Consider the following 25,362-nt stretch of genomic DNA (forward strand, 5'->3'; position numbering starts at 1 on the left):
AACAAGTGCAGTGACCTGACCCTGGTGATGGTCCTCTGTAGCTTATCATTTCTCATGCTATTTCGTGCACCGTCAGCATAATCAAATGAACCAACAAAGCAGGTAGCATTTCACATTTTCCAATCACATTCCTATGAGGTCAAATCACACTTTGCTAATCATGCCTCAAGATTGATAGTAGCTCCATTCCAAGTAAATCTGGATGATGTTTTCAAATGCAGAATACAATTTCACATTCCTTATTGCTTATTATTCCACCTCAATCAGTTCATAATGATTTACCTCTCCATTTTCCTTCCAAAGACCATTGCAATATGTTGTACCGGCACCTAAAAACTACTTTTTGACTTTAAGAAAAAAGGCAGATTAATAACTTGAAAGAATGAGTTGAAAACTTGGACCATCCTGCCCCTATAAAACAATCAAATCTTGATTTTCAACTCACGAATAAATTTTCTAGGGATGGACATATTCACAGATTCACTAAAAAACCTAATTGGCAGATATTTGCACTGCTGGACATCACCATGCAAAAGAAGTGATGTTAAGAAACACTCTTACGGCCTAAAATTGCAATGTTCAATCTCTGTATCTAGTAAAGTGGTACAACGAACACTGAGCAAAACTTAAGTGTGATACTTTTGAATACCGTTGCTAAGAAATATCCACATTTTGAGCATGAAATGCTGTTAGGTATATCAAGGTATTTGGATGATGAACATATTCACATATTAGATAAAATCAACTAAACATCTGTTTACCTTCTATGCATTGTACCCTACCCACTATACGATGCACTCTTGAAGTTACTGGCAATCCATCAAAGTAACTCTGGATTCCCACAAAACTACAGATTATGCAATGTTGAATGATTACGTTGTGAACTAGAGATCGATAAATCTGTTTACTCATAAAGATATGAGTTGGTGGTCGTATGTTCACTCCATTGAGGCTACTCCCTATATTGCTAAGAAATAAATGGTACATGTATGTATCAACAGTCTTTTGACTACAATTGACTGGATTGATGAATATTTTAAAATAATTGTTATTCATCACAAAATCTAGGAACATAAAGATAAAAGAGCATTTAACAACTTATGCAAAATAATAATACTAATTAGGTAGCAAATCACGTGCATTTAGCTAGTAAAAACATAAGTTTGCACCATTATAACAATGGTAACAAACCTAACTGCAAAACACTATATGTTGCAACATATGGCTAAGTAAAGATGGCAAAACCGATAAGTGAGGCATTAATAAATTAGCATGTTCTTTGGGTATTAACTCCTATGGAAAGAGTAGTAAACTTGAATCTGAACCAGAAGTGAAACGGATGATTTCCTGCAACAGAAGTTGGTTCATGATAAGATAATGTTATACTTGAATATTCTTCTCTCAAGAAGAATTGTTGAGCCTGAGATCAATTGACTGCAGCTGCTCCCGTAGATGCTGGTTGTCCTCCAGGAGACGGTCATATTCCAGCAGCAAGTTTTCAGATTGTTTTCGAATAGCAAGCGCCTTGTCCTCAGCAACATGGACCTCCTCAGTCTTTTCTTGAACTTGTAGCTTCAGTTTCTTCATCTCCTCATTCAGAGTGGCGATCTCTTCCTGATATTTGATTGTCTCCTCGTTTCTTCCATGCTTTGTTTCCTCTAACATTTTATTCTGCTTTGATACAGCCTCTACGTTCTTCTTTAACCCACGTAGTTCTCTGATGTACTGGTGGAGCCGATCAATAATCAGAGCAAGAAACAAGGAGTACCCTGAAAAGATAGTATTGCATCACTCAGAACTTTGACATAGGAGAACAGAGAGCAGGAATAGGCTGTTTTTAAAAAATAAAGGGCTTTTAGAGTAACGAAGTGGATATCTCTCCAGAGAGTTAAGAGATACACCCTCCCTCTCCAAAGGAAAGAGAAGTACCCTGCCACACATCATTAATTTGATAAAGCTAGTAGTTGCAACAATGAAACACTTCTAGAAATGAAAATATTTTTTTTTCTTACAGGGGACTTGAAAATAGTTAATAAAGCAACTGTGGCAAGTGAGAATAATTTAAAGAAACCGATAACATGGAAGAAAATACAGTACTGAAAAAATGTTATTGCTATGGGAAAATTGAACCTACTAAACTCTTTTATTTGCTTTTTTTAAGCAGTTTTATTTGCTTTTTTATCAATACATCTACAAGCTTACCAAAAAACAATATGTAACCACACCATAATGAGCATGCACTTACGAAAAGAAAAGGAGTACACTAGAAATCCAGAACATGATAAAACCATTACTAGAACATCAAGAGTTAAACAAACATCGAATAGAATCCCCACATACACTTAACTAGTAGGAAGAAGTCCAAAACAATTAGCAGCAACATAAACAGTGAGGAGCAATTTGGAGGGCTAAAACTTCAGTATAAATAAGAGCGTAATAAGTCAACAAGAACTGGCCTCTTGATTTCAGCCTGAACAAAAACAATTCAAGCAAATAACTCCACTGATTTGGTTGGTTTTGTGATTCATAACTTAACCTCAAATGTGCTTTTCCATATTATCTTTCAGTGTGAATTCAGCAAAAATAAAAAATCCTGGGCTGATAAGAGGAGCAACCCCCGCATATACCAAGGGGTTTAGTGTGTACGAGAGCACTGGTGTTTAATTAGCACTTCTAATTGTCATGAAAAGATTTCAAATCATTAAACAATATTGATACACCATACATCCACCTTGTCACAAATAGTCGAATCCAAATTTGATCACCCCAAGAAATAATAAAGAAAGATCATGATGTGGATAGCATTCAAAGCTGTGAATGGAAGATTTCAGCTACTAATCAAAGCATAATTTGCTTCTTTATTTTCCGCAATATGTGGATCCAACCTGGACTTGAAATTTTGTGCCATGGTAGATACATGTTTTGTCAATTCCACTAAAATTGTTGAATTTTTCGTGACTATTAGGGATGGTAAGTATGCATTTAGTGCACTACTGCACCTCTCATGTTCTAGTGCAAGATAAGTAATCAGTATCTCTGATGGTGAAACTGCCATGTATTCTTGCATAAGGTACATAGTCCAAATTGAATGCTACTCACTCCGATCCATAATAAGTGTCGGATCGTTAGTACAAATCTAATACAACTTTGTACTATATCCCTGAAACTTATTATGGATCGGAGGGAGTAGTTTTTTCACCAACCCATTCAAAAGCTAGTTGATTCATACTAATTCCTTCGGTCATAAAGAATTTATAACCAAACCTGACACATACAAAACAGAGGGTTGAGGTTAACATGGCATACCTTAATCTAATCCAAAAACTACATCTTCATATCGCAATACCTATCTCAAATTCCAAGTGCTCGTCAAAATGCCACCCTATAGTTTTAGCTCCCATCATCTCATATTTTCTTTCCAGCATTTTCGGTTACTTTAAGCATGCTGCCATGAGAACAAAGATCTGTACGCGATGGATTTATACATCACCAAAGTTTTGTACCATCGTCCACAATAGAACAAGCAATAATAGAGCAACGCACATAGAGAAGGGTTCCAATCAGAAGAACCCTATGAGACCAAGAGGGATATGCGTGATGGAGATGTCTAACCCATGAGGGACGCCTCGAGGAGATGACGCGAGAAGAGGACCTGGTCGGTGGGCGAGAGGGCGCCGCCCCCTCCGGACTCGGGGTCCCCGGTGCGGCCGCTGATCTCGGCCATGCTGTAGAGCGTGGAGGCGAGGAGGGTCAGGACGACGCCGGCGACGGTCTTGACGGCGACGGGCGCGCGGCGGCCGCGCTTGAGGCGGTCGAGGCCCAGCACGGCGAGCTTCCGCAGCGGCGTCTTGAAGAGCAGCGTCACCGCCACGGCCGCCTCCGCCACGAGCACCACGAACAGCAGCTGGATCATCGCTGCCGCTGCCTCCCTTTGGTTGGATTCGATGGGATCGAGGGGGGCTTGATCGGAAATTTCGGTTTGTTTTCTTTTCTTCAAATCTGGATTTGGGAACTCAGAAGACACGAACGGGGAACGGAAGGCAGCAAAAGTGCAAAACCTCCGTGGAAATGGTTTAGGAGATGTTAGAAAGTCTATAAAAAACTCATACAACAATGACTTGCATAAAACACCCTAGATTTTGAACTAAATATCCCAGATCTTTTTTTCTGGAAGAACAACTGCGAAAAATTATGACTTATTTCATCACATAATTTTTAGCAAATTACTTTTGATACTTGCATGCCTTGCAAAAAAGAATTGATGCCAACGTGTTTCGTTCGTGGAAACACTTTTCTAAAATATTTTGTTTGTGCGAGAGAAGAAGTTTTAATCTTTTTTGGATCACTACTGCAAAAATCATAACCACTGCGGGATGAGCACATGGTAATCTCTCACTTCTTTATATGAGCGTATCACACACACCTTCTGACAGGCCGCATAGACAAGTCATATCCGACACGTCTTGACAAGGAGTGTCAAAGAGGCGTGCATGTGCCACTGCCACCTTCACGACCTGACGCGTACATAGTTTTAACGCTTTTCGCACTTCAGTGTTTAAAGTCGTCAGTGACGAGGACGGTTTTTTCTCTAAGTCCATGGCGAGACGTCAAAGTTGTTATGCTACTGAACGCATCCTTTTAAGATTTGTCGGAGATTTTTCCTTACTAAGTTTAACTATTTCATCGACTATATAGATAGATGTATTATGAAATTGAAAGCATGATACAAGTAGAACACACATATCAAACTCGGTTAATGTCACCGCAACACTAGCACATGATACACAAAATCTAGTTTTCTCTTCTAGCGAAACTTTGAGATTTTCAATAAGTTTCTTTTCTTTTTCAATCTTTTCTTGCAATCTTGGAATGCAGGACCGAACTCTAGCTTGACCTCCTTATCGAACAATCTGTTGTTCATCTTCTTCTCTACCTCTAACATTGCTTGCAACTTTGATATTTGAGGATCCACCATGATAGCTTCCTCAAGGTTCACTTCGGTCCATATTTGAAGATTGGGAATTTTAAGAACAAATTGAGTCATAGCTAGGAAACGAGTGTGCATGTTTTTATACATGGATTGTTGCACCACTTACGCATCTACATTCAGCAAGCGTCAGAGTTGTAAATGGAACGCGCGAGTGGAACACAAGGGGAATGAACCCACGCTTCCCTTCACACTTCTTGTCTATGAAGCATCAGAGGTGCTCTATCCAGCTAGCCATGGCCAATCTTTTCAGCCCATGATACTGCTGGTTATTCTCTTGTATAGGAAGTGCCAAAGATGAAATGGAATATATAAAGGTTCACGAGCGTTAATCAAAAACGAATCGTGTTTAGACGTAGATCAAGCAACAGAACTTCAAGCCATAGCTACGCTGGAAGATGCGGGTGTGCCTCTTTATACAGTCCATCGCCTTGGGTGCCGCCGCTTAGCCTACTTCTTCTCCGTCGGCTTTGACCACAGTTCCTCTTGCGCTGCTTCAAGAGCACGAAGTCATCGCCATCCCCTCCGACTCTGAAAGCTCCAACGTCGATGAGGATCTTCCACCATTGTCAATGCGCACCCTCGGCAAGGATCCGGAGGTGTAACGAGGTCGTGAGGTGTTCGATAGGTACCTCCGAAGCTGTGGCTACATCCCTTTACGTGCCCTGGCACTTCATTGCAAACTGCCTCCCACCATGCCCTAAGTGTCTTCTTCCTCAACCAAACATTGTTGCTAACCATCTTCTACTCCTCCACGCCGCCGCTGACATTTAGTTGTTTATGCATTTCAGTGTATGTGCTCAATCTTGGACGAAATGCAATAAAATGTGTTCCATCTTGTATTCAGTGCAATGAAATGAGTTCCATTTTATACAAAGCAATGATTTTTTGTATTGGTGCATTGTTTCTGTGCGATTTAATTTGATGTTGTTTAACATTAGTTGTCGCATCAGTTGGGACAAAACATACGTCAGTGGTGACAATTCTTTTAGCATGTGCACTTCACCATTGACGCTTCTTGGGGAAAAAGTGTTAGCAAAGGGACCTATAATGGATCTCCGGCCGGGCTAGGAAATGTCACCACTGGTGCTTCCTTCCTATAGGCGACCCGTCAAAGGGGTGGCGTCACCTCTGCCGGGTTCAGACGGTTACGATCTTTGTCAGAGAAGAGGGTTTAAGGACGTCAGCAGTTAACCGTCGTGTGGTAGTGGACCAAAAAAATCGCACTGGCAATATTTTCATCACTGGTAATCGTGATGGGGGAAACAATGTTTCTGTATATACCTAATGGAGATATGCTCTTTTTCTATTGTATAAAAACATGCCATCTTGAAAGCATTTTTGTGTGTGACCCGTGCACGTTCTGTAGCAACACTCACTCACCACATGCTAGGACCATCAGTTTCATTCAACACGGTGACCTTGATGTAGGTGTACGGGTTGCAAAGGCAGAATATATATCGAGATTTCTCCAGAGTGACTCAACAAGGCACATAAAAAATGACAGAATAGTGTCGAGGTATAATCTAGCTGTTGGAGTGTGAAATCATAGGTGATGTGTAACATTGGCAAGTGTTTTAAATGAAAGATTGATGTGGATACTTTGGATAATATGGATACTTATGTAATGACACGTATCTTGTGTTAGAACTTACTCTGAGTCAAGTCGTGAACTTGTGCTTGTACTGATTATTTGTGTGTTCGTTTTCAGGTGTTGCCGGAGCTAAAGGAACGTGGTCAATGACGGGATCGAGGGATGAACCTTGGGAGAAGCTGATGTCGAGAGATCAATGTCATGCGGGACGTTCGTGCGAAGGAATACTGAAAGTGAAGACTACGATGATCCGGGAGGGGACTGGTTTGTCGTACGTTGTTTATACCGGAGATGTACGGTATTGGAGATATTCGACACGTGATGGTCAAGTTTTGAAGACATCACAAGAAGAGTTGATAGCATGAAGTGGCATCGACGTGAAGCATGTAAGTCCAGCCGTGACTGGATGAGAACTATTTAAAGATTAAACAGTAGCGTCATTAAGATGGCGTCCGATGGAAAAGTGGTCCACATGAAAGTTGTGCGCGTCATCTAGACGAACAACTTTGCTTTTGGAGTCGTCTCAATCCGAGGTCGTATGCGGGCCCCATTGGCAGAATACTGACCGGGACAGATGAGTTCGTGTTGGATTCGGATTCGGTTTAAGGTCGCGAATTTTCCCTTATAAATAGAGTGCGCCCTAACTAGAGTTTTAGCAAGGACGTGAGGGAACTCAGAGATTTGGATTTAGATCAATTCTTGGAGAGTTCTTGGATGCATGGTTGCATCTTTTGTAATCGATCGACATCGTTGCATTAAGAGATTCGTTGCCGATGTCATCTTTGTTTTTCTCGGATCTTCGTGGATTATTCGTGATAGATCTTTCTAACACTTCGCTGCAGATTTATCACGAGTTCATAATACTTTGCTGCAGGTTTATCACGAGATCAAAAAAAGATCGCGATTACTTCATCTTTTTTGTTATTCCTCGAAATCGATTATAGATTAATTCTCGTAACTTTCTGTCAGCTGTTACTGTTTTGATCATATCTTTTGATTGGTACGTCCAATTGAGCTGATTCTTGTTGCTTTGGTTAGATAATTTCAATACCTTTCTTTTGCATACTGGCACATATTTTTTGGTTCATCCAATCAAAAGTTACGGCTGTTTTACTGTCACGGACAGAAAAGTGATTTAGGGTTTGAAATTTCAGAAAAAAGTTTTAATTTGCTTCCGCGCAATCATTCACCCCCTCTGATTGACTACCTCGGTCTCACATGGAGCTAATATTTTAGCCAAAATTTCAGTATTTTTGGATAGCGACCCCAAATATGGGGCTGTTGTACGTTGATGCTCTGACACGCTCAACTGCGATTGGCGTGCGGCGGATTGAAGCTAGCCAGCATTCGTATCTCCGAATCACAAACTTAGAGTTCTCCGTTATAATTTCGACAAAGCAACACTTGACTAGCTATGATACCATGATAAAGAGGAGCTTCTATATAGACATGGACTTCCCTTGCAAGTGAAACACACAACGCATCTGATCCAATCGAAAATACATACGCACAATACAGTTAACTATGACCGGCCAGCAGCAGCAGAGTCGGCTCCGGAAGCTGCCCGGCGGCCGGACAGTGGCTAGACTAGAGCGCGTCCCTCAGCATGTTAATAGCCGCGGCATGCTTCTCCTGCAGACATAAACCACATCAGCATGCAAATTATATTCGATGGTTACATTACATAGGAGTAATATTAGACGTGGTGTGAAATGCATGATACCTGGTCACGAGCTCTGTCCCGAATGCCGCTGCACACAGGCCGACCGCGCTCGTCGTACAGAATCATCCCGCTGAACCTCGGCAGCTGGCACTTGACGCCCATCAGCACCCTCCTCTGCCATATCGGCCGCGCCGGCGTGCCGCCGGCCCTCTCCAGTACGCCCGAAGACCTCGGCGGTGCCGCCGCCGCCGCTTCTTCCAACGCCCCGTCGCTTAGGAGACGGTAGTCGGAGCCACCGCAACGCATCACCACATCTTGATCTTCCTCGTCGACGCGGCGTAAGGTCCGACGGCCGTCGGCGCAGAAGGCCTTCTCCTTCCACAGAGCCTCAGCCACGGACAGGCAGAGCCCCATGGCCGGGAACGAACAGCAGCAATAGCTAGCCCACCGCAATTTGTGTGTGCAGCTAGCTATAGCAATGAGTCGGATCGGCCGGGATGGATAGATGCAAAGTGGGGCAGCCAGTGTGGTGGGCTTCTTATTGCAGGCGAGTGTGGCCAAAGAGCCCGCGTCCATTAGCGCGGGATATGCACAAGCTGCCCGTGAGCGATCCGCGCGTTTGCCGCTTCGGTCGACCAATGCTCCTTATTTACGTTTCACCGTTGTTGCGGTGCCGCTGATGATGCGTGACCAAGCCGCGGTCTGCATGTGAAGCGTGCCTAGATCGGCAGTACAGTCACAGATTTGGAGTAATATTTCTCCAGGCGGTGACAGATGGTGGTGAACCCATGATCATGAGAATGGTAAGATTGGTTGTGTTGTTCGTTTGGTGCATTTGCAGTGTTGCGGTGGCCTAGGCTGGTAGGAGAAGCGTTTACTTGTGTCTGTAGAATTCTTCCTTTTGTGAGCTGCTTGTTCTCTCTTCCACGTGGGGTACCAGTATAAAGTACAGGAGGCTATCGGGTCGGACTTTTTTCAAAAGCCCGGAAGGCAGGCAGGCTTGGCCCGGTTGTGCCCGGCCCGGCATCCTTAGGCCCCGGCCCGGCCTGGCTAGCAAGTTTTTTTAAAAGAATTAAATCACTGCAACTCACAACAGTAGGAATAAAAATAAGTAGGCCATGGCACTCGAACCCGGGCTTTTTTAAAAAGCCCTGAAGCCAAGCGGGCTTGGCCCGGTTATGCCCGGGCTGGCACAAAGTTACTCGGGCCGGCCCGTGGCCCGGCCAAGCCTCATCCTTAGGCCCCGGCCCGGCTAGCAAGTTTTTTTTTTAAAAAAAAAATCACCGCAACTCACAACAGTAGGCCTTGGCACTCCAACCTAAGGCCCTCCCCCTGTTTTGTTTCGCCTGCTAACCACTAGGCTAGCATCATTTGTTCTAGCAAGTTCCAGAAAAGGCCGTTTTGAGCCATTTTTAGTTGCTACCACAGAAAAAAAAAGGCTATCGGGCCGATGCTTTCAAGGGGCCTCTTTAAGACTCATCGGGCTTACAGGGCCGGGCCGGCACGAGCCGTGCCTGGGCCGAGAGATTGCCTTAAGGTGCCGGCCCGGCCCGGCACATTGAATACCAGGCTTCGTTGGGCCGTGCCCAATCCGATAGCCACCTCCTCACCCCCCCACCTCCCCCAATTTCTTATAATTTTGCTTGTTTGTATCCTAAGTACATGTTTGTAAACATCAGTCAATGCACGAATCGTACACGTGTGTAACCAGTTGAAATATCTGATAGAGTAAAATACACGATAAGTCCTAGTTGTTTCGCAAAGGTGCCAAGTTAGTCTTAAAACTTTCGAAATACATGTTTGGGTCGTAATAGTTTCATAAGTTGTTCATCCGATGTTCTAATAATGTCTAGGTGCGCGTGATGTGTGGACATGGCCAGCCACATGGACTGAGCCCACCAGTTAGATAACCCTTCAGTGGGAAATATTAAAAAAAAACCACCTTCTTTTCATTTCCTCCCTGCGGCCCCTCCCTCTCTGTTTGAGAAATATTTCAGAAATAGTTTGAAATAAATGAAGAGCATTCTGTTTGAATTTGAAATGAAGTGGGATTTCATAGCATTCTGTTTGAAATGTGTGTAAATTGACTAATTTTTTTTACAGCAAAAGCCATGCCTAAAATGCCTAAATAGAGAGAGTGGAGAGGGAGGGGCCGATGGTTGGAAAGGAGAAAAAGTCAGGTTTTTTGAAAGATTCCCAACAAAGAGAAATCCGGCAGGTGGGCCCAATGCATGTGGCTGGCATCGTTGACACCTCATAGGTGCCCAGAAACCATTAGGATCTCGGATAAACAACTTATGAAACTATTAGGACCCAAACGTGCATTTTAAAAGTTTTAGAAATAACTTGGCAATGTTATGAAACAATTAGGACATACAGTGCTGATATCACAAACAAAAGAGTAAAATGCACTCGAGGTCCCTATTCTTTCGCGAAGGTGTCAAGTAGGTCCCTAATCTTTGAAAATGCATATTTGAATCCTCATTGTTTGTTAAGTGGTTCAACCCAGGTCCCTCGGTTGTATGCGCAGCTCTTGCCGCATGACGTGGCGGACACGTAGGATTTGGGCCCACAAGTCAGGCGATGACGTGGCGTTGCCATCTTACAGAACAAGACTAAACATGCGTGATACACAACTGCTGCTGGTGGCGGCGCCACAGCTCCTGCCCTCCTTCCTCTCTTCATCACCGATGAACTCCTGGTGCAAGCGGTTAGGGTTGGCGGCAGGGGTTTTCTCTAAGATGGCAACGCCACGTCGTCGCCTGACTTGTGGGCCCAAATCCTACGTGTCGGCCACATCATGCGGCCAGAGCCACACATACAGCCGAGTGACCTGTGATGAACCACTTAACAAATAATAAGGACCCAAATATGCATTTTCAAAGATTAGGGTCCTACTTACACCTTCGCGAAAGAATAGGGACCTCGGGTGCATTTTATTCCAAACAAAATTATTTGAAGTATCTGGGAATAGTACTTTGTCGTCTGAAATCCACAGAGTGGTGGTCATCTTTTTTAAACTAAAATCTAATAACAGAATGTCAGAATGAAAGGAAAAAACACATTCCTGGTCATCCTATTAAGAATAAAAGCCATCAAGTTATATTGAATTGATCATCCTCAAACCAATTACACTTAAATACCTTAGAAAGACAGCTGTCCAAATAAACTGCAACAAGCAGCGGTCTGATGATGGGATCGGATCTCCAAATCGTTCTTCAACACCTGCAGGTAAAACTTTCTTCTCCCATCCAGCACTTGCCCCAGCAAGGGATCTCAAAATGGTCATGAACTCCGCCTTCCTTTGACTGATCTTAACTAGCATCTAACATCCCAAAAGGAACACAGCGAAGAAGATTATAGTTCTCTCGGACACCACAGTTGCGCTGTTGCAATAGTAGCTAGCATTATGTAATCTGTATCACCCTTGACATGGACTATTCATAATTCTGAGCAGTTCGGTGCTTGGATTTTTATACTGCTAAAGAAAAAATACCAACGGAAGTACGGCAGAATCAGGGGAAATCAGCTGAACTGACCTTACACTGAATCCAGCCAGCAGCCATTGAGTGTCAAAACCAGGTATACCAAAAAGTATTCATGACACCTAACAGCGGAAATCAGGAGGGACAGTTTCTTTTGTGAAGTACTCTTTTCTCACGGTCTCCGCATCACAAAATCTCACCTTATAAACAACAGCACAATAAGTAAATATTAGATGCAAAATCATTTAGTGAGATATCTTGAGAGAAACTGTACTGACCAGGGAGGCGTATTGTTTCAACAGAGGTTTAACAAGCTGCCACATTGGTTGAAACACAAATGGTGCATCCACAAAAAGAACTTGGCCAAGACGCTTTGGATAGTAATAGTAGAACACATCAATCTGGAAATCTCAGGAAATTAACATACATTTACAGAAAATAGAGAACAAGAGTTATATGTGTAACAGCAAGTACTCAAAGGTGCAGCAGCCAGTAAATATGTTCCACAATGTAAAGGAAATCCATGTGAGATCCCATTAGGACAAACTCATGCTGGCAAACTACACGAGCACATTAATTTACGTCTTACATGAAGTAATGAGCCTCAAGGTGACTTTGCGTGTACGTGCACAAATGACATGATTCAGCATCACATTGTTTGACATCTTATGTACTGTTGCCCCACAAAAAAAAAACATCTTATGTACTGTTGCAGATTAAAATATTCAAAGGAAAAAACATCCATTTTCTGTTTGACAGAACTAGTGAAAAATGTATGCATAATCGTCAACAGCACATCACTCTCATCTGGTATGCTTTGTTTATGTCTACTATCTCTGACACAATTAGGGGAAATTATGACATCAATTAAGAAAATGGTTGAGCTTACCAAAAACTTTAAGAATTGGAGATCGCCATTTTCTACACGGAAGCCTCGAAGATCGAAAATTCCAAGTATATTTTCTTTTCCCGCAGGGAGTCTATTTAAAGCCTTCTCGACCAAAAAGGCACATAGCTTCTCATTTTCAACAGGATCATGTTTCTGCAATAGTAAAATTGCACACCTATCAGTCATATATCTATTATATACACCTCCGAAGTACATGTTAGGTTAACCATAAAAGAGAGTACCAGCTAGGAAATCCCACAAAAAAGCAAAATATCCTACCGTTTATTCATAATAACATGGAAGAATCACAGCCATTCAATCTTCAGTGTACTTATGCATCTGAAGTTCTGAGAATATTACCCTCCTGTACCGTACCCTAAACTACTGTATCAAAGAATTAAAAGGAATCCATCTGATCCTCTCAAATGCGGCCATGCGACTGTCAAGTCCACGATGGCCACTGCCGCCATCCTCCTGACCAGCCACGAACCGCCGCCACCTCTCAATCTATGAGACACGTTTTTCTGGACCTAGGTACAGCAGGACTTGGATGGCTACTGATGTTCAATGAAATATGAGCCACATATTAAGCAGTTCCAATGCAATGAGACTAAATAGTGAACAGTGGCATGTTTATTGTTTAGGCTGCAAACACCCCCATGAGCCCAAGTTCAAACATGTAAAAAGGAATCGACATGAATTTCACTCTTTTCTGTATTACAAACTACCGAACATCTCAAAGGCATGATTTTTCTTTTAATTTACCTGGACAGCACAAATTCCTTTAATGCTGGGTTCCTCAAAAAAAATTGAGTTTTCCTTTTGGGTAACTAAACAAAAATTTATTTTTTGATCCGATTTTTTTAAACCAAGTACTGAAGCGTGTGCCAGGTGTATAAAAAATTCTATAGGAGAGACAAAAGCTATGGTGAAATGGACTATGTTGATTAGCCTAACAACCACACTAAGCATTTTCGTTAGCTTTGCAAAAACCTAGGACAGCTAAAATGGGTTAGCATCCCTAGATGGATGGACGGCTGCTACCCTAGGTCCGGCTTGACCTAGGATCAGCAGGGGCTTATGCTCAATCTATTTCTCTCCTATCTCTTATTGACCTGCTGCCCAAAAGTTCAATACCCAAAATTGCTGCCTCACATCGCTGCCACTGTTGTCCTCCTCTACAAGCTCAACCCAACGAGCCATCTGCTTCCCGACATCAGACGCCTCACATGGCCTCATTCCTCTCAGTCTGGCACAACCCGCATCTTCCCCTGCTTGTTCTCCCCTGCTAATTCTCACTGTTGATTTCATGCCTAGATCGTTTTTCTACTTTGAAGGTATGAATATTAGGGACTTAATGATATATCTTGTAACAGATATATTTGTGCATCCTCTTTACATGCATGACAGTATGTCTCATGTTACAGATGGTAAAATGCTTCTTGCTCCGATGTATTCAGGAATTTTCTATTGGATGGTTAAATCAAGTAAAACTAGTAAACGAATGATAGTATGATGTTTACAAGCAAATTAAAGTTGTTGTATCGGGGAGGTTGATGAGTATGGTCGAGATGGTCAAACCAGATAGAAACACTGTAATGCATACAATACAGATCAATTTGTGATTTATATATCTTGCAGTTAAAAAATAAGTTATTCCTATTATTTCTACAGCTCAAAGAAAAGGAACACTTCTGAAATAGATTCTCCAATATATCCGAGAAAATTTATTCTCTCAAATAATATTAAATATGTATTTGAGATCATAACTTTCTTCCATGATATTATTTTGAAAAATTATGTTGCCTGTACATGTGAGCTGGCCAGTGTGCTATATGAGGACGAAACACATATAAATCACACAAGACATTGTCATGATAAAACAGAGCCAACAAGTATGCCATTTTAAGTTCTATGTGGTCTATCACAAGTCATATATTTGCGTAGCATTAGTTTGTCCCATTTGGTGTTTTCATGCTTCGAAGATGTGTGTACTAGGATTAAGGTAAAAAAAAGAAAACTCACTTCTTCAAAACCATGCCTCAAGATTCAGAACATAAGAAACTTACAGAAGGGAAATGTTTGGCTGCCACCACTACTAGCACAGGTCTGTCATAGATGTCAAAAGAATCATGCACATATGCCTTGCCAGTTTGGTACAACCCTTTCACCGATTCTTCTGATAATTCTGATATACGAAAATCTTGACGCCATTTCTAAAGCAGATGAAAGGAAAACTTAAGGTACGTGATAAAAAACAATTCACAATCATAACAAATTAATGGCTACAATATAAAAAATCATGTAGGAAAAAATCCAGTTTATTTTGAAGTTCCTTATATTCATAATATTGTTAGCAGACATTGATTTGAGAAAGCAAGAGACTACAAGGACAAAAAGATCAGGCTTTACACAGAAAACTTATAAACAACGTAGTCTAGAATTTTTAGCCTACACAAATACTATGAAACACATGAGGATTGTTTGTAAGAAACAGAAACAAAAGGGCTACTATTTCTCAGCTGAACGTAGTTGGAGGATACAATGGCTTTGGTCAGCTTTGAGATGGCTTCATCGATGTTGAATTTCCTGTCCTTCAAGAACCAGAGAATCATCTCGTCATCATCCCTCCCGCTTCTGCCCGTCGGGAGTCCCGGATGCTCCTTTTCCAACCTTTCCTTAACCTCGAAGACGAGCTACACCCATGGAACAACCAATGCGAGACAATATGAGTCCCCACCTACGCACTCGGTGGGTAGCCGCTGCTACTTCCATGACGAATTAGTATTGTTCCGCAAAAAAAGGACTCGAAGAAATCTTCAAACTGAGAGCTGAATAAGTGGCCCCGTTGTGCTAACCTTGGAGGTGGAGGCGGCGCCAGGAGTGGCGCTACAGCAGCGCACTGCTCTCCTCGAGGGACATCGCGGAAGCGGAGGAGCTCGGACGATGGAACGGAAAGAGCATGCGGCGGCCATCGCCCCTTTTCCCTTTCGTCCCCCCTTTGTCTCCCTGATTTGCGGCCGCAGAGACGTGCTACGATGGATCGGAAGACTCGAGCCGGCGCTGCGCTTGCCGGATAAGGTGGACGGAGCAAGCAAGAGATGCGGTGAGCAGAGCCGGTACTTGCCGCGTAGGCGCTTACGTGCCGGTACTTGTCGGCGGCGGCGATGAGAGGAAAGCTGCAGAGGAGGGAGAGGGAAGGGAGCGGCGGTGGGTCCGTCGTGGACAGGAAGGGAGCAGCTGGTCGTGGAGAGAAGGGGAGGAGAGAGGGCAGCGGAAGAAGAGGGGCTGGACTTCACTGTGGTGATTGGGGCTGAACAGAGAGATGGAGAAGAAGATAGAGCGAGACACACAAAGAGAGATGGCGAGACCCGCGAGAGATTGGGGCTGCTAGCCTGCTAACTGCTACTCCTAGTTTGCACTCGTTTGTACGTTAAATGCTAACTGAATTTTGCTGCTACTTTTTGTTAACTGAATGTTGTTTTTATCTCCTATCCAAGAGCAAGTTGACCGCCATTTGTTGCCATATGAGTTTTTTTTGCTTGGTTTTTTATTGAACTCGAGAGACGAAGGTTCCTTCTTTTAGTTGTTTCGCTTGAACTCCAAGTAAAAACTTAGACGTCTCATCATTGATGTCTTAAACCTGTTGGTCATCAATTTGCCGAACTCTTCATTATGACAATTGTCAGTTGCACCAAAAAGAATATCATCGACATATATTTGACATACAAATACACCATCTTCTTTAACCATTTTAGTGAATGGGGGTGGAATCGACTTTTCAAATTCAAACCCATCATTGAGTAGAAAATCTCTAACATGCTCATACCAAACTCGTGATGCTTGCTTAAGTTCATATAGTATCATGAAATTTATACACATGATTGGCAAAATAGGGAGGACAATACAGGACCCATGTTCTCAATTTTTTGGAAGGCATGACTATAAGGAAGCCCCCGCAGATACGTTTCTATTGACCTCTTCTTTTCAGCTTACAGGACGGGATTTCCTGAGAGGCCGCTCTCCCCCAGCTAACTAGAGGAGCCGTCCAAATTTTTTGCTAGTCTTCCAAATTAGAATCCCAAAAGAGGGGGGGTTATATTTTGTCCACCAGAAGACATTGGCAAATTTACAAGCAGCAAGCGGCACATGTACAAGTAGCATACAGATTTATTCTTCCATTTCTTGATTAGGTCTATATCTACAGATTTATGTCAAAAAAATGGTTCAGCATCAGGGATGTAGTTGAGGATTTATATATTTTAACTTGAAAGAACAAAAAAAAAATCAAATTCATCGAGGATCCCTTGGTTTCGTCGTGACAAGTAAAACTCTCCTTCCGCGCAACCACCTGTTTCATTTTTCGTTCGTTATAAAAGTCCAGACAACGTATCATCGACCTAATTTTGACACCCACATCTAGCATTTATGTTTGTAAAATTCTACTGTTCCATGTCCCATTGTTACATCTTTGAGGCATCTCCACCAATTTCAAAAGACACAACATTAGGTGTCATTTGTAGTTTTGTTATTTTACCCTATGCACATATTTTCAATCAGCTATATCTATACAGATCTTTGGTGGCCGATGTGGTGGCGGTGATGTACATGCAGTGGAAATTTCGAGGGCTGGACAGGTAGGCCCTTCCCATGTTTTTAGCTCATCTTCTTAGCTCTGTTTAAACAATTTCACTAAGAAACAGTGTAAGGAGCAGCAGCAGACCACGTCGGCCACTGGCGTCACCAAGAAGCACACCAGGAGCAGGGGGCGTACCAAGAGACTGCACTGCAGCCTGCAGGACCCGTACGCGTCCGTGTACGGCATCGTCCCACTGGAGAGGCTTTGCTGGCGGCCGTGGGTTGAAGTTGGAGAGCTGGATAATGCAACTGTGGGCAAGGACGTGCTGACCTTCGGCATTGTGGTGGCGGTCCGGCCGGTGAACAAGGCGTGTACCATCGTGGTGCTGCTCAGCACGTCTGAAACGGTGCGGTGTATGGTCGTCGCCGGCGCTGACCAGGGGGTGACCACGCGAATGGTGCGCTTCGCGGCCACCATGCGCCGAGGGACCCTTATCGACGTCGGGAGCGGGAAGGATCTGGTGGGCATGCACCACCCAACCGGTGGAGATCACGGTGAGAAAACTCCATGCCATCGGGACGCTGAAAGATGGCAGTGTGACTGGTGTGGTAGCAGAGAGTTGAACGGAAATTCCGATTAGAGCCCGAGCGCCAGGTCGCTCTTTATCCCAGCCGCGTCCGCCCCATCGAGATGGCATCCTTTTGGGCCCCACCTCGTTGTATTCCCAGCAGCCCAGCAAGTATAAGTTCTGTATTCACCTCCAACGGTACAATCAACTCTTGTTCAGGCCCATGTTTTACACTTGGACACGAGCAGAATCCTGGACCAACACGATATTTACAAAAGTGCCATCCAAATGTTCTGATCGGACCTAACTATTTAAATCGGTAAGGTTGTAGTGACAAACATGGACCGACCAGGGTGATTTTGTTTTCGCACAAGATTGTTTTTTTTTGCACAAGAAATATTTTGTATGCCCCCACTTTTTTTTTGCGTAGGAACTTTTTTTTTCTGTTGTCCCCAATCATAGTTTCATATGAGAATGACGAACCAAATCTACACAATCTAGAAAATTATCAATTAAGGAGCACATGTTGGGGAAAATTAACACAGGTTTACATTGACTTATGCTCCCTCCGTTTCTAAATACTTGTCGTGGTTTTATCGCAACTTGTATTTAGTGCAACTTTGCACTAAAATCAAGACAAGTATTTAGGAACAGAGGGAGTAGCAAATTGGAAAAAAATCCATCTAGGAACCAGGTCTAATTAGAAAAATTAAATGGCACATGTAGGAAAAATTAGAATGACACGAAGAATATCTAAAGTGGCACTTAAAAAATTCATCTAAGGTCCTGGTTTAATTATTCTATTTCTGCGGTGCGCATGACGAATTTCCCAATCGTCCCAAAATTTCCAATAACATTTTAACCAAATTTTATGTTAACCCATATGAACAAACATTTCAGTCAGTTTTCGTGTCAATCTTTTCAAACAAACAGTTCTGTCAGATATCGAAAATTAATCAAACTTTATGTCAATCTTTCAAACAAACATTTCTGTCGATCAATCTTTCAAACAAACATTTTTGTCAATCAATCTTTCAAACCAACATTTCTGTCAACCTTTCTTGGTACCATCAGAATTAAATAAAAGCGACTAGTAAGAAATTTCCCGTTTGATTATATGTGCAGCAAAAGAGATGTTATTAAGCTATCAGCACTCTAAAAAATCAAGTTTTATAATCATGTGTATCATGTGCAGTTAAGAATAAAGTAGCACACCACGCACAAACCAAAATATGTGAGCACCTGCTTAAGCTGAACATTTATCTTGAATATGAGTACCCAGAATATGCTAAGAAAATTAATTTTTGGACGATCTTGAACAGGTCAAAAATTGGATCATGGGTAGCTGTTTAAGATATTGAACAGGCAAACATTGGATCATGGGCACTGCTTCAGATCTTGAACAGGGATAAAAAATTAATCAAGATCTTTATTTCAATCCAGATCTTCAACACGGTAAGAACAAAAACAGATTCAAATCCAGATGTTGACTAACGCCCACACCTACAGAAATTATCTATTCACCAAATTTGCAAATCTATTACACCAAAGTACGAAAATTTCGCATGCTAAAATCTGTGAATCATTCGAAATCTAATTTCTGTGAATCTGTAACAAATATCTGACCGTGATTCAAATCCCAACAGGTAACAACAGAAGCCTTCCAGCAAGTTCCTAGATGAACCGTTAGGATGAATAGAAAATGGCACATATGAACAGATGTTGACATGAATTTATACAAGCTAGGTGCATTACAAATCAATAAGCTCCTAACATGTACCGGCCCATATGTGCCGCCTCATTGGCCCAGTATTTGTCACTGTTAACAAGTACGTCAGATGGGCCAAAGCCTCTGTATTTCCTATTTTCTGTTGAAAAGCCAAACCTTTTTCCACATCCTTAGGCCCACTGGCCCATATCCCGAGCGACGTGCGTACTAGATACCGAGCTACCCGTAGCTTTTCTAAAAAAAAAAAGCTACCTGTAGCTCAGGACCTATTCTTCCTTGTCGTCCCCCTCTCCGTCTCTGTTCTCTAAGTAATGTTGTGTATATTACTCCATCCGGTTATTTTTAGATGTCACATTAGCTTTTCAAGAAGTCGAACCTCATATTGTTTGATCAACAATTAGTGAAATTATATGCATGTGTTAGTATCTAAAATTAGCATCATATATTCAATTAATTTGAACTATTAATTTACTGGTAAAACCTTTGTATACAACCCATGCATATAATTTGAGTAATGATTGGTCAATTTTTTTGAAGTTTGACTTTCCCCAAAGCTAATGTGACAAGTAAAATTAACCGGAGGGAGTAGTTTAAATAAGTTTTTTTTGTTGAGGTCGTAGTTTAAATAAGTTGTTGTACTGCTTTAGTGATAGTACTATTCTACTCCGTATGAAGAAAGAGATGTATTTTGTTTTCACCATCCTTTTCTAGTTTTGCATTTTCCTTCCTGTTCATTTGTCAAGATTCCATAATTTGGTCTGGATGGGTCTTTCTCTCCAATCTCCCCTGTCTCTTGGTTTTTCTTATCTCAATCAGTTTACAAGTGAAGCCGAAATGGCCGAGGCACCAGTGCACCAGCCTGGTCCGTCCACAATCTGATCTTTACCGGTGCTGCACGGTACTTGTTTTTCACATGTTCGATGAAATGCCAGACACAAGTGATGGATCTGATTTTCTGTCCTTGCAATGCCAGTGAGAGTCATGTGTTTTTTGCAGCGGCGGAGCTTAGAAAAAAATTATGGGCGGGCCAGGGTAAAGAAGAACACAGATATTTTCTTTTCATGCGACGGCCGGGATAGAAAAATTGGGGAAGAGGAGGGCAGCGGGCAGTGGCAGCCTGCGGGGCAAGCAACGGCGGCGTGCGGCGGAGAAGCAGCAGCCACGCGGCGGCGGGCGCATGGCTGCGCAGGTCCGTGGGGCGAGCAGCGGCGGGGTGTGGGGCGTGCGCGGCGGTAGCAGAGCACCACGCGGGCGCGGTGAGCCGGGGCAAGGTGGTGGGGCGAGCATCGGCGGCGTGCGGTGCGGCCTTGGCGGCTGGCTTCCGTCCTTTGTCCTCGAGGGCCTGGCTAATGGCGAAGTACAGGCGACCACAGGCAGGCAGGCAGCAGCGTAGGCAAGCACCGGAGCAGGCTGGACAATGCAATGAGCATCTGCTGGGCTGGGCCTCTGATTAGTGGTAGAGATATATTTTTTGCAAAAAACCTGGGCGGGCCATGGCCCAGTTGGTCAAGTTCTGTCGAGTTCCTTTAGAAAGAAGGGAATGCATGACATATCTATGACAAATGGTGCTGCTTTACAACAGAATATTCCGTGCTTTACAACAGAGTGTTCCTCGGGGAAGCATTTCACATTGGCCTTTCTATCTACCAGTTGCAATTACCTATAGGAGTTCCCTAAGAGTTGTAGTCGCAGAAGTCCTGGTAGTCTTCTTTTTCCCCTGAATGAAAAACGTATGTCAAAACGTAAATTTGAACGATCTTGTTCGGAAGCAAAACCAGGAAAAATATCTGTTCAGAGTTGAGAGTTGAGAGTTGAGACATGCTTACTCTGACCGACTGCTTACCTGGTTTCTTCTGGCCGGCGTGCCGATATGGAGGGGCCGGCCGTGCTCGTCGTACAGTATGAGCCCGCTGAACCGCGGCAGCTCGCATCGCATCCCCATCAGTATCCTCCGCTGCCACACAGGCCTCATCGGCGTCATGGGCGTCGACGACGGCGTCATCGGCGTCCGGTCCGGCATCGTGCCTCGGTTTGCCGGCGCCGGCGTCTTGGGCAGCATGGGCGTTGGCACATCCGGCTCAACTGCCGCAGTTGATCTGGTACACCCACATGGCAGCCGGGGCATCAGCTGACCGCAGAACCTCTTGTCGAGGGCGCCTGTGCTGCCTTGGTGCCAGACACTCTCATGTGCTGTTGATCTGATGCCAGTTTTCTGGAGCTGCGACCGGCCTGAAGAGTCCTCCTGTGCCCGGAACACTGGCGCCTGCTCTGGCTTCGCCGGCCGGCGGTCGCCTCTGACGACGAACAGCGCTTTGGAAATACCCCGCCTCGGCTCGGGGTACCGCTTCTTCGGCTTCCGTTGCAACATAGATGCACAGAGTCCCATGGGAAGAAGGAAGAATTGGGTTCTGAGTTAAGATGGATAGATCAACGCAAGAACGTAAGCAAACTTCTGATAGCTCGTATTGATTCTTTATGGTGTACTCAACTTAAGAAGATGGAGTGAGCCAGCTGGGGAAGTTAAAGGAAGGAAGCTTTAGTCATCTGGGTTTTCCTCAAAAATCTATTTTTGTGATGTGGGCTTTCCTTTTCTTCCTTGCATCGGAGTATATATCTCACGCTATGCTAAAGAATAAGGAAATGTGGGTTTCGGTGGATAGAATTGCTTCGTGAACGGAGTAAGGCAAGCATTGCTTGTTGCTCGTAAAATAAGTGACTTGTGAGACCCTGCTTGTAGCGTGGCCTATCCGTGTTTCACGGCCGTCTTTGGTTGGTTGCATCTATCCAATGTCTTTGTGCCTTCCTTGCATGGAACGCATATGTGTTTCCCAACTTTGCCAGCATTTGCACGGAATGGAATGTCATACAGCGTCGTTGTAATTTTCTGATTTTGTGGTGGACCATAGGTTTGCTGAAATGACGAAATGGCGTGCACAAACCTGTTACTGTTTCTATTTTATCTACCTGAAAATTCCTGCGTAACAAGTCGTTATTTGTTCCCTCAAAACAAAAAAAAAGTCGTTATTTGTTCTCCTGGACCTAACGCCAGGCATGATTGGCAAGCTGATGGGTTTGTGAGCTCTAGGCATGAGCGGTCGGAGATCCCAAAACGTGTTAAAAACCAATCAAAACTGTTTTTTTTTACCTAAACGCTAATCAGTGCAGCAGCCCTTTTTAGACTACGAAGGCGGAAGGCACGCACTGACTAGGTGTTCTGTAGAAGCCGAAAATTCGGGTGGTAAAAGTTCTGTAGAAGCCTAACCGAAATTTTGGTTCGGTTTTTGGTTTATATATACCGTATTCGTTCTGCACTCAAACAATACACAAAATGAGAACATTCTTTCGCATTTCAACAGAGATTTTCTAGAAATTTCGACAACATGTCGACCCAAACTAAGTTTATCACACAGGCAAACATCACCACCATACATCACGGAGCAAGGAGATCGGAGAGGCGCCGGCGGCAGGAGGCTGACAGCGGCAGGTAGGTGCTGCGGTTGTCGAGGACAGGCTTGCGAGGCCGAGGTCGACGGTGGTAGGGGATGCGCATGCGCCTGTGGGGTCGCCGACAGGTAGTCGCGACCAATGGAGGTGCGTCTAGCGCCCTGGCAGCCGGCGGCGCCGAGAAAGGGAGATGAGAGGTTGGGAGGAACGAGAGAAGGGGGTCAGGGCCGTCAGGGTCTCAGGGAGACGGCCGAAGGGATTCCTCATCCAGGAGAGTTGGGCCTATGGGTCGGTGACGCTATGGGACTAATTGCCTATGGGCCATATATTTGGTTCTCCGTTAACCCAAAAAAAACCATATCAAACCTACAGAAAAAAATAATCTGAGAAACTCGTACATGAGTATCTCATCGTTCATAGGCATATGATAATGTTAATTGGGCCTTCTTATATAATGTTTTACTGAAAAAAGGCTTTTTCAATAGATGGAATGATTGGATTTTTAGTATAATCACAAGTGGAAAAGTGAACATTAAGATGAATGACAGCTTGGGCCCTTTTTTTAGCACACAAAGGGGGCTGTGGATGCCCTTAGTGTAATGATTAAAAAAGCTCAAACCTTGGGTTTGTTAAAAGGCTGGGTACCACACTTGAAGGAGAATGGCATTCCATTCTCCAATATGCTGATGACACCATTTTCCTTCTAGAGGAAGGGGATGAAAATGTTAGGAACTTAAATTTCATCCTTTGTTTGTTTCAACAAATGTTTGGGCTGAAGATTAATTTTTTTAAGAGTGAAGTTTTTCTGTCTGTGTGGGGCTGAACAACATGCTGACATGTATGGGGAAATTTTCACTTGTCAACTTGGTGCCCTCCCAATGAAGTATCTTGACATTCCTATTGATAAGAATAAGCTTCTTAATAAACACTGGAAATTTGTTGAGGACAAAATGGAGAAGAGACTGTGTGCATGGCAAGGGAAAGTGTTGCCCATTGGTGGTAGGGCTACCCTTCTAAATTCCTATCTTTACTCCATACCTTTCTACATGTTGTCCTTTTATAAGCTGCCTAAAGGTGTAGGAAAAAGAATGGATTATTTTAGGGCTAGGCTACTTTGGCAAGAAGACCAGGGGACTAGGAAATATCACCTAGTTAACTGGCATTCGGTTTGCACGCCTAAAGACCTGGGAGGACTGGGGGTTCTGGATCTGGACATGATGAACGTCAGCCTTTTATGCAAATGGTTGTGGAAACTAGAGAACATAGAGGGGGAATGGCAGGATTTGTTGAGGAGGAAGTACCTCACAAAGCAAACTTTAGCTCAGGCTGAAGTTGCTAAAGGAGTTTCTCAGTTTTGGTCTGGTTTGATGAAAGTCAAGAACCTCTTCTATGATAGATGTAAAAGAATAGTGGATTCTGGACAACAAACCAGGTTCTGGGAAGATTTATGGTATGGTGACACTACTCTAGCTGAGAAATTTCCCAGACTGTTCACTTTAACTTCAGTAAAAACATTATTGTTGCACAGGTTGTTCAGTCTGGGGGGAGATGTCTCAGTTTCAGACGTTGTCTTTGGGGGGATTTGGCGGTGGCTTGGAATGAATTAGTGGATGAAGCTAATTGTAGGGAGGGATGAAGTGAAATGGATGGACAGTCCCAAGGGATTTACTGTTAAGTCCCTCTATAATTCACTCCAAACTAGGCCTCGGAGGAAGACATATAAGGTTTTGTGAAAAACGAGATCACCAGCTAAGATTAAAATCTTTCTTTGGCTGGTGGTGTGGGGAAGGATTTTAACTAGAGATAATTTACTGAAAAAAGGATGGATTGGGGACCGTCACTGCATGTTTTGCGCGGCTGATGAATCTATCGATCACATCTTTTTTAGTTGCCCTGTAGCCAGGTTTGTTTGGAGTACGTTGCAGGTGGCTTTTGATACTGGCCTAGCCCCTGAATCGCTAGGACAAGTAAACTATTGGATCTGTCGCTTCCATGGGGTGGACTTTACAACAGCCAAAGTGGTCTTGGCTACTCTGTTCTGGACACTATGGAAGAAAAGGAATAGGGCCTGCTTCGATTATGTTTTACCTTTTGATCCAGTTGGAGTTGTTTTCCATATGTTTTACTGGATTGATTTCTGGAGTGCTTTGCAGAAACCAAGGGCGCAAAGGGATCTTCAGCAAGGAGCTAGAAGGCTACAGCAGGTCGCAGGGGAAGTCTTCAACTGCTCGTGAGGATGGGCGCCAGTGGTCAGGAGGATTGCAACCTGACGCCTGCTACAACGCATAAAAACTAGCTTACGTCTGCTGTCGTTCTGTCATGCTTACCTTAATCTTTTGATACTTGATACTGGGTTCCTGACGTTCGAGGATCGTCGGGCTGAAGATTGACCTCTACACTCCTGTGTTGCTGGGTGTAGACTGA

At 43.5% G+C, this 25,362-nt stretch overlaps 4 protein-coding genes across 6 annotated transcripts; all 4 read right to left on the reverse strand.

Moving 5' to 3' along the window:
• Positions 1-1,083: 1,083 nt before the first annotated feature.
• Positions 1,084-4,080, reverse strand: LOC100839925. Its single transcript, XM_010235858.3, has 2 exons — positions 3,613-4,080; positions 1,084-1,769 (listed from the first exon to the last, which is right to left on the reverse strand). Exons 1-2 carry the CDS (start codon positions 3,911-3,913, stop codon positions 1,402-1,404), a joined length of 669 nt encoding a protein of 222 aa, XP_010234160.1. The 5' UTR covers positions 3,914-4,080; the 3' UTR covers positions 1,084-1,401.
• A 3,855-nt stretch (positions 4,081-7,935) lies between these two features.
• LOC100834507 lies at positions 7,936-8,848 on the reverse strand. The gene is made up of 2 exons (XM_003571184.4): positions 8,305-8,848; positions 7,936-8,213 (listed from the first exon to the last, which is right to left on the reverse strand). Exons 1-2 carry the CDS (start codon positions 8,818-8,820, stop codon positions 8,169-8,171), a joined length of 561 nt encoding a protein of 186 aa, XP_003571232.2. The 5' UTR covers positions 8,821-8,848; the 3' UTR covers positions 7,936-8,168.
• A 2,338-nt stretch (positions 8,849-11,186) lies between these two features.
• On the reverse strand, positions 11,187-16,020 carry LOC100844789 (motile sperm domain-containing protein 2). 3 transcript variants are annotated; one of them, XR_001406587.2, is made up of 7 exons: positions 15,477-16,020; positions 15,162-15,314; positions 14,688-14,834; positions 12,619-12,771; positions 12,008-12,130; positions 11,784-11,929; positions 11,187-11,569 (listed from the first exon to the last, which is right to left on the reverse strand). XR_001406587.2 is itself a non-coding variant. In XM_003572829.4 (6 exons), the coding sequence occupies exons 1-6, from the start codon at positions 15,591-15,593 to the stop codon at positions 11,852-11,854; spliced, it is 771 nt and encodes a 256-aa protein (XP_003572877.1). In that variant the 5' UTR covers positions 15,594-16,020; the 3' UTR covers positions 11,187-11,851. The 3 variants fall into 3 exon arrangements, 1 of the variants encoding a protein (XP_003572877.1); XR_731299.3 differs by having other exon boundaries at positions 11,187-11,630; XM_003572829.4 differs by having other exon boundaries at positions 11,187-11,929.
• Positions 16,021-20,996: 4,976 nt separating this feature from the next.
• On the reverse strand, positions 20,997-22,188 carry LOC104583996. Its single transcript, XM_014900715.2, has 2 exons — positions 21,338-22,188; positions 20,997-21,211 (listed from the first exon to the last, which is right to left on the reverse strand). Exons 1-2 carry the CDS (start codon positions 21,878-21,880, stop codon positions 21,155-21,157), a joined length of 600 nt encoding a protein of 199 aa, XP_014756201.1. The 5' UTR covers positions 21,881-22,188; the 3' UTR covers positions 20,997-21,154.
• Between the last annotated feature and the right edge of the window lie 3,174 nt (positions 22,189-25,362).

This window comes from Brachypodium distachyon, chromosome 3, assembly GCF_000005505.3.
Source record: "Brachypodium distachyon strain Bd21 chromosome 3, Brachypodium_distachyon_v3.0, whole genome shotgun sequence".
NCBI lineage: Eukaryota > Viridiplantae > Streptophyta > Magnoliopsida > Poales > Poaceae > Brachypodium > Brachypodium distachyon.

What these genes read in the sequence shown, in the direction of transcription:
- LOC100839925 (XM_010235858.3), bottom strand. Translation starts at nt 3,913, where the DNA reads ATGATCCAGCTGCTGTTCGTGGTGCTCGTGGCGGAGGCGGCCGTGGCG. An exon ending in CCTCGAGGCGTCCCTCATGG is followed by an intron (nt 1,770 to 3,612) that starts GTTAGACATCTC and finishes CTATCTTTTCAG; the next exon opens with GGTACTCCTTGTTTCTTGCT.
- LOC104583996 (XM_014900715.2), bottom strand. Translation starts at nt 21,880, where the DNA reads ATGGGACTCTGTGCATCTATGTTGCAACGGAAGCCGAAGAAGCGGTAC. An exon ending in CGCCGGCCAGAAGAAACCAG is followed by an intron (nt 21,212 to 21,337) that starts GTAAGCAGTCGG and finishes TTTTTCATTCAG; the next exon opens with GGGAAAAAGAAGACTACCAG.
- LOC100834507 (XM_003571184.4), bottom strand. Translation starts at nt 8,820, where the DNA reads ATGGACGCGGGCTCTTTGGCCACACTCGCCTGCAATAAGAAGCCCACC. An exon ending in GGGACAGAGCTCGTGACCAG is followed by an intron (nt 8,214 to 8,304) that starts GTATCATGCATT and finishes TTATGTCTGCAG; the next exon opens with GAGAAGCATGCCGCGGCTAT.
- LOC100844789 (XM_003572829.4), bottom strand. Translation starts at nt 15,593, where the DNA reads ATGGCCGCCGCATGCTCTTTCCGTTCCATCGTCCGAGCTCCTCCGCTT. An exon ending in GCGCCGCCTCCACCTCCAAG is followed by an intron (nt 15,315 to 15,476) that starts GTTAGCACAACG and finishes CCATGGGTGTAG; the next exon opens with CTCGTCTTCGAGGTTAAGGA. An exon ending in CAAAGCTGACCAAAGCCATT is followed by an intron (nt 14,835 to 15,161) that starts GTATCCTCCAAC and finishes CATCTGCTTTAG; the next exon opens with AAATGGCGTCAAGATTTTCG.